Consider the following 7250-nt stretch of genomic DNA (forward strand, 5'->3'; position numbering starts at 1 on the left):
AATATTTGTTGTTAAATTATAATAATAGAAGATAGAGTATTAATATAGACGAAGAAGGATGGACGATCTATAATACTTATAAATAAAGACTTTCATCCTACATTGAAATAAAGAGTAACACATCCAAAATGTGTAACTATAAAAGAGAATAATTCAATATACTCTCTTCTAAATTAAATAAAATCCAATATACTCTCAATCAAGAATATATTTGAATTATTATTTTGTTTATAAATATCATACAAAACATGAAGAAAAGTAAAAGACAACAGAAAGTTTTGTATCCCACATTGGAAAAAGATGAATGAATGCTCTAAACATGTAGTTATAAAAGAAAGTACTTCAACATATTTTGACCCACATCGAAAGTGGAACATTAAACATTCAAGGATGTCTCTATAAAAGAGAAACAACCAAGAATGATTTTGTCCCACATCGAAAGTGGAACATAAAACATTCAAGGATGTCTCTATAAAAGAGAAATAATCAAGAATGATTTTGTCCCACATCGAAAGTGGAACATAAAACATTCAAGGATGTCTCTATAAAAGAGAAATAATCAAGAATGATTTTGTCCCACATCGAAAGTGGAACATTAAACATTCAAGGATGTCTCTATAAAAGAGAAACAACCAAGAATGATTTTGTCCCATATTGAAAGTGGAACATAAAACATTCAAGGATGTCTCTATAAAAGAGAAACAACCAAGAATGAGTTTGTCCCACATCGAAAGTGGAACATAAAACATTCAAGGATGTCTCTGTAAAATAGAAACAACCAAGAATGAGTTTGTTCCACATCGAAAGTAGAACATAAAACATTCAAGGATGTCTCTATAAAATAGAAACAACCAAGAATGAGTTTGTCCCACATCGAAAGTGGAACACATAACATTCAAGGATGTCTCTATAAAAGAGAAACAACCAAGAATGGTTTCATAAATTCGCAAGTCCATCAAATATATATGGGCTATTATGAATTTCTAGTATTCATTTGTTTGTAAAAATTGATTTTAAATATAAAAATCAATTTTTATAAATTTTTTTTAAAATTCGGTTGAACTGGCAGTTCAAACCGCCGAACCGGCGGTTTTGAACTGAACCGGCGGTTTGAACCGTTGAACCGCCGGTTCAAACCGGCAAACTGCCGGTTCACGGTTCATGCATCCTTCGACCCTAAACTGGCCCGTTTGAACCGGCAACCCGCCGGACGGTTCAAACCGCCGGTTCCGGTCCCGGTCCCGGTTCATGAACCGGCGGGCCCGAACTGGCGGTTAACCGCCAGGCCGGTTTGGTTTGTGCACGCCTAGCCCCGCCTCGTGGTCTCGTAGTTGCATAGTGGTCGATTCGAAACATAACTTTGGTGGGACATAGTCATAGGTTTGAAGTTTGCATTCTGAAATGAACGAATTAGAGATATAGAATGTTCATAATTTTGGCAGGACTAATTCAATTAATTATTAGATATTTACAGCTTGAAAATTCATTGGTTGGTTGGAAATTTACAGTGTGAAATAAACGAATCAAGAATATAGAATAATAGAAGTGTATTTTTTTTACTTTTAATGACTAATGAGAGTTAAAACTTTATAATTTTGTTTAGTTGTGCACAAAACGGATTTTGACCTATGAAATTTTTTATAATTTCTCTATTTTAATTAAAGTTGAAGTAATTGCCAAAACGTATATATAAACTGCCATTTCTTCTCTCCCCTTATCCTTCCTTATCTCAACACTGTACAAACAGGGGGAAAACAAGACAGAAATGTTGTGCAATTCCACTTCCATCACGCTTTCCTTTCTTCAGACAACCACCCAACACTCCCAGCTCTCCAATGGTGTTGGCCGCAATTCCGTTCAAATAGTTCCCCTCCGCCGCCTCGTCGTCGAAGCCACCGCCACGACACGGAGGGAGGATCGAACTGCCCGTCACATTCGCATTCGCAATAAGGTAATTTGTGTGTGTATGTGCAAACGCAGAAAATTGATAGGGTTCTTAATTGTAAAAAGTTAAAAATCAATTCCAACCAATTTGATGACCTTCGAGCAGCAATAATGGTTTTGTAATTTGATTAAACTGAACTAAGAGCCCTAAATTGTTTTAACATTGTATTGCAAGAGCTAATTTTGTGCATTCTCAGGTGGAAGGGACGCCGGAGAGGCCGAGATTGTGTGTTTTTCGGTCCAACAAACACATCTATGCTCAAGTAATTGATGATACAAAGATGCACACTCTTGCTTCAGCCTCAACAATGCAGAAACCCATCTCAGAGGAGTTCGATTACTCCTCCGGCCCAACTATTGTGAGTTCAATCATAGAAATACTTTATACAATACTCTTGCGTTTTTTTTACTGTTGAATTAGTAAATTATTTGCCTTTTATTCAATATACACATAATGTTCTTGAATGTAATGGTAGTGAATATAATCATTACCGTCATGTTGGGCTAAGCTTAGTTTAGAGAGCTTATATGCTCTAATAGATTATGCGATGTTTCAAGAGCGTATAAATTGTAATGGCTTAAAAGCTTATACGTTGTAGAAGTGTTTGGTGGATAATGTAGCTTTATTGGAAATAACAAGCCATAGTATAGTAGTTTATCTTTTAACTAAGTTATAAACTCTTCTGAAACAACCTCGAAGTGGGAAAAAGATGGATTCCGTACTAAATGGTTATTTAAAATAGTGATGCTTTGTACTAAATTCAAGAGAAAAGTGATTAAGTTTTTTGGAAGTTGACATATCATTAAAAGGGAGGCCTTCAAGATTTCTTCTTTTGAAATCGGATGTAGAAAAGTGAGGTTTTATCCTTCTCTTTGATTCCTTGTTGCCCCTTATAATTTTTACTTGTGTTATTAATGTTAGGTTTCTTGTGACAGGATGTTGCCAAGAGAGTGGGTGAAGCCATAGCTAAAGCTTGTCTCGAGAAAGGGATCGAGAAGGTGGCATTTGATCGAGGTGGTTACCCCTACCATGGCCGGATCGAGGCTTTAGCAGATGCTGCAAGGGAGCATGGCCTGCAGTTTTGAAGCTGAAACAGTGAGTTAGGTTATTCTTCGAGCTAATTTATCATCCCTTTCTTTTCTTTCACTATGCTGTTGTGGGAATCAATGTTTGTCAAATATTCATGAAAATATCTTGCCAAAAACTTGTCTTCATGTTCATATGCAATTTCTTATAACCATACATGAAGAATCATGCGGCTTTCCTTATTTCGGTTTTAGCTTTCTTTAACATCAAGCAATGTTATACTACATGTAGTGTATGTCATTTTTCACCTTTGGGAATCAGTGCATGATGTCAAATATAATTAAAATCATTCATGATTGACACTTAACAATCAATATCTGTGACATAAAAACCAAGGTGAAGTAAACAGAACTTTTACAGTTTGGACTAATAAAACACAATGAACGACATGTATCAAAGTAAAGATAGTGTACAAAATTTGTTTAGAAGTTTCAAATGCAAGAAAGCATCCTTAATAATATCCTTGAAAACTTGTGAGTGATTCTGCACCACAACCATACCAACATACAATCTCAGTTGTAAATTCCACTCTTTGAGTCTTCTGGTAACAGCTCTTCAAGAGAGTTGAGAACTTCACTCATATCTGGACGAAGATTGGATGGAGATTGAAGACATGAACGAGCAATTTCAGCTAACTGGTCAAACAAAATCATAGATCATAATCATGAGCTCAAATCATCACTGGAACGACTTATTTTTACTTACCCTTTCAGCTGCCCTGGGAGGGTAGTCTGCTTTAAGTTTAGCATCGACAATCTCGTGCACAAATACTGTACGGAGCAGTCGATTTACCTGGTGATCAAGAACATGTAGTCACATGTAAAGAAAAAATGTGGACAAATAAACAAATGTATCCCAAAAACTTGCCTGTTAGAGTACATAATACATACCAAAGTATCAATTTCCTTCGGCCGTTCGATCCTTTGTGTGGGATCAAATGGTGGGCCACCAGTCAAAAGTTCAAGGAGAACCACGCCAAAGCTGTAAATACTGATTTTCTTTCTTCGAATTAAAAGGCTCCTAGTGCAAAGAAACGCGAAGTAACAGCAAGAGAGCAATTAGTACAAATTCTAACAACTAAGAACGACTCACAACTATACGTACTCTGTGGGCGCACTATGACCACTATCCTCATATGAGACCACAGAATAGGTTTGAGTAAGTTGATGAGTATCAGTTATTTTAACAGTTCCATCATCAAAAACTGAAACATGATAGGATGTGATCATATAATGCATCAAGTTCTTCTCATGCAAGTAGCGTAAGCCCCTTGCAGCCCCAACACCAATTCTGATACGCTGGGCCCATGACAGAGCCGGACGCGGCTCAAGCTCAACGCCTCTTCCTCCTGTTGCATAACAAAAATATCAAAGAATGAACATTTCTAAGAATACGGAGTATGATGAACCAACCATAAAGAATGTCGTATAAGGACCCTTGCTGTGCAAACTCATACACCAGGAAATACTGATCATCGTCCGCACAATAGTGAAGTAGCTTAACCACATTTTCATGCTTTAGACCAAATATTGTTGAAACCTACAAAATCCATGTTATAGACTTTTGCAGCCACATCAACACAAACAATGTTTTTCCAAACCTTTGTTAGAATTTCTTGGTGTGGCAGATTCGTGTCGAGCCTTTTGATTGCTACAGGCTGTCCAGTTTCAAGGGTTCCACGGAATACACTTTTTCCACACGGCATGCTTAAGTTAGCAGTCATGGACATTATCTCTTCTTTTGGAACTGCATTTGACAGCATACTAGTTGCTATATATATACACACATATGCTTACATAACTAAATTTGTATATGGAAAGAAATCACTTTCACCTTCTAGCTCTAACCCAACAAGGGCTGACTCAAGCTGGGTTAAAACTTCCCTCATTTTCGGCCGTTGCTTTGGTTCATAAAGCAAGCATGTTTTAGCGACGTCATAGCATATCTTAAGGCTCCTATCTGAGATGTTTCCACTCACATTTGAGTCTACAATCTCGTGAGGTTCCCTGTCGAAATCCCAATTGGAGAGGTACACTAAGCCATCAAGCGCTTTTCTCCCACTCAATACTTCCAACACCACCACGCCAAAAGCATATGTGTCACTCGCCCTAGTTAGCTTACCACCGGAGCTTTTATGATGTGGATCTTCATACCCATCCGTGCCCCTAGGACCCGTACTCACATGGCTTACATCAAACCCTACATGTCTCGCCAGGCCAAAATCCGCAACTTTAGCCTCAAAATTCTCATTCACAAGGATATTTGCACTCTTCACATCGCGATGTATGACTGAGCTGTTGGGAGCGTGTTCGTGAAGATAACACAGGCCCCGAGCAGCTCCAATCAAGATATTAATCCGTTGGCGCCACGTGAGCAAGGCACCGCCCGCCATTGACTGGTTGAGGTGATGCTTGAGTGAATGATTGGCCACGTACTCATAGATAAGAATCATATCTCCCTTTTCGTCACAGTAGCCAATGAGAGAAACTATATTACGATGCCGGATCTCGGTTAGGGTTTCAATCTCCTTGGTGAACTCACTCTGGCCTTGCAGGGACCATGCATTTCGCCGCTTCACTGCCACGGCCGTTTGGCCGTTGTCGATGAAGCCTTTGTATACTTTACCGAAACCACCGGTTCCAATTTCTTCACTGAAGTCGTTGGTGGCCAACCGGATCTCGGCTAGAGAGAATTTAGGACGTTGTGGTTTCAAGAAAGAAAATGATGGTCCCATCTTTTCAGCTTAAAGGTATTTGGAGGGTGCTCGAATGGAGTGATTTCGAGCTTCAATCAATGGTGGTTTTGAATTCTCAAGAAAATTGACTTGCTGAATTCACTATTTAAACATGCTTTATGAATGAGCTCCGGCAATCAAAGGGAAAGTAGTGGAGACAAGGGAGCTGGTGGATGAATTCTTTTGTCTTACTACTAATTATATGAATACTATATAATGGTGGTTTGAATTTTTAGGCAAATTGAATTGATGATGGAATGTGGAAGGAAAAGGAGTGAGAACAGTGATGGAAGAATCCATTTGTATATACATACTCCATAAAGTTAGACAATATATATAAAGCTATCAATTAGTAGGTAGAAAATTTGTAACAACCAAGGATCAATTGCTGAAGTATAATATTATGGTATTAATACATATATATTTTCTTCGAATCCAACAAGCACTGTGATGAGTCTGTGACGCCGTCAATACTTTCGATTTTCAAATATTTATCTTGGAAAATGTCTGACATGTGTAGTAATAGTAAACAATACAGAAAATATAAACACAATTAAAACTTTATTACAACTTCCACATTTAAATTCTTTTGAAGTATACTTATTAAAAAGCTAAGATTGTTTACTAATGCTAGAGCTATTTTTGAGTATTCCTTTAAACTGAAATTCTTTTAGTCGAGAAATGTTATTTTAATATTTTTCATGAAATGGTTGAATATCAACATTTGAGTATTTGAAAAGGTTCAGCTATAATTTCAAAATAAAAGCTCTTTCGTTTCACAAAATTGAAATTTGCTTCTAACTTATTACATGGAGTAGATTGTTAAATTTAAAGAATATTAATTTGGTTCAATAGAAACTTTACTTAAAAATTGTTTTACTTTTTTTATTCTCGGATTGAAACCGGGATTTTGCCTATGGCGTCTCACTATCAACGCACGATAATAAGGCCCATTTCCTCCATTTTCAGTGGATTAACTAATTAACAAATTATCTCCAAAAATTAATTTATTAAAATTTTCAGCTTTTGAGATAATATATGACTCCAATCTATAAAATCATACCACCATTGTAAATTTTAAAATAGTTGTTAGAAAATAGCGCGCTCCCTCAAATATGCGTAGTTGTAGAAAATTCTAGATACGAAAAAGCACATAAACAAGTTATTGGACAACCACCAACCAATGAAAAATTTAAGTCAAGCAGTTGATTCTAGACATTAGTATTTAGTAGTGATAGGAATTTTAATCTTCCTTTCATTTTACTTGACTTTTTGACATATTTTTTTTATACTTTCAAGTATGTGTTTTAGAAAAAATTTCCTCTATATGTACTAATTACTCTCTACTGCCATAATTTAAAGTCCTTTGATTTGATTCGAATTTTAAAAAATAAAAAAAAGTTCGGTGAATGAAAATAGAGAATAAAATTTAAATGGAATGTGGTGATATAGTGAAGCGTTAGCTCCACTTATTAAATAAGTAAA

At 36.4% G+C, this 7250-nt stretch overlaps 2 protein-coding genes across 3 annotated transcripts; one reads left to right on the forward strand and one right to left on the reverse strand.

Annotated features, from left to right (window-relative positions):
• Positions 1-1705: 1705 nt before the first annotated feature.
• LOC121761644 (50S ribosomal protein L18, chloroplastic-like) lies at positions 1706-3213 on the forward strand. Its single transcript, XM_042157276.1, has 3 exons — positions 1706-1951; positions 2142-2303; positions 2881-3213. Exons 1-3 carry the CDS (start codon positions 1766-1768, stop codon positions 3028-3030), a joined length of 498 nt encoding a protein of 165 aa, XP_042013210.1. The 5' UTR covers positions 1706-1765; the 3' UTR covers positions 3031-3213.
• Positions 3214-3308: 95 nt separating this feature from the next.
• LOC121761643 (PTI1-like tyrosine-protein kinase At3g15890) lies at positions 3309-6050 on the reverse strand. 2 transcript variants are annotated; one of them, XM_042157275.1, is made up of 7 exons: positions 4865-6050; positions 4632-4777; positions 4444-4570; positions 4136-4379; positions 3922-4051; positions 3737-3823; positions 3309-3614 (listed from the first exon to the last, which is right to left on the reverse strand). In XM_042157275.1, the coding sequence occupies exons 1-7, from the start codon at positions 5763-5765 to the stop codon at positions 3609-3611; spliced, it is 1641 nt and encodes a 546-aa protein (XP_042013209.1). In that variant the 5' UTR covers positions 5766-6050; the 3' UTR covers positions 3309-3608. The 2 variants fall into 2 exon arrangements, with proteins under 2 accessions (XP_042013209.1, XP_042013208.1); XM_042157274.1 differs by having other exon boundaries at positions 3309-3666.
• Positions 6051-7250: the final 1200 nt, after the last annotated feature.

Source organism: Salvia splendens, chromosome 13, assembly GCF_004379255.2.
Source record: "Salvia splendens isolate huo1 chromosome 13, SspV2, whole genome shotgun sequence".
Lineage (NCBI taxonomy): Eukaryota > Viridiplantae > Streptophyta > Magnoliopsida > Lamiales > Lamiaceae > Salvia > Salvia splendens.

Excerpts from the sequence above, each read along its gene's own strand:
- LOC121761644 (XM_042157276.1), top strand. The coding sequence starts at position 1,766 with ATGTTGTGCAATTCCACTTCCATCACGCTTTCCTTTCTTCAGACAACC. Across the intron at positions 1,952-2,141 it reads ACATTCGCATTCGCAATAAG|GTGGAAGGGACGCCGGAGAG; the intron begins GTAATTTGTGTG and ends GTGCATTCTCAG. Across the intron at positions 2,304-2,880 it reads ACTCCTCCGGCCCAACTATT|GATGTTGCCAAGAGAGTGGG; the intron begins GTGAGTTCAATC and ends TTCTTGTGACAG.
- LOC121761643 (XM_042157274.1), bottom strand. The coding sequence starts at position 5,765 with ATGGGACCATCATTTTCTTTCTTGAAACCACAACGTCCTAAATTCTCT. Across the intron at positions 4,571-4,631 it reads ACCAAGAAATTCTAACAAAG|GTTTCAACAATATTTGGTCT; the intron begins GTTTGGAAAAAC and ends TGGATTTTGTAG. Across the intron at positions 4,052-4,135 it reads GGTCATAGTGCGCCCACAGA|GAGCCTTTTAATTCGAAGAA; the intron begins GTACGTATAGTT and ends TCTTTGCACTAG.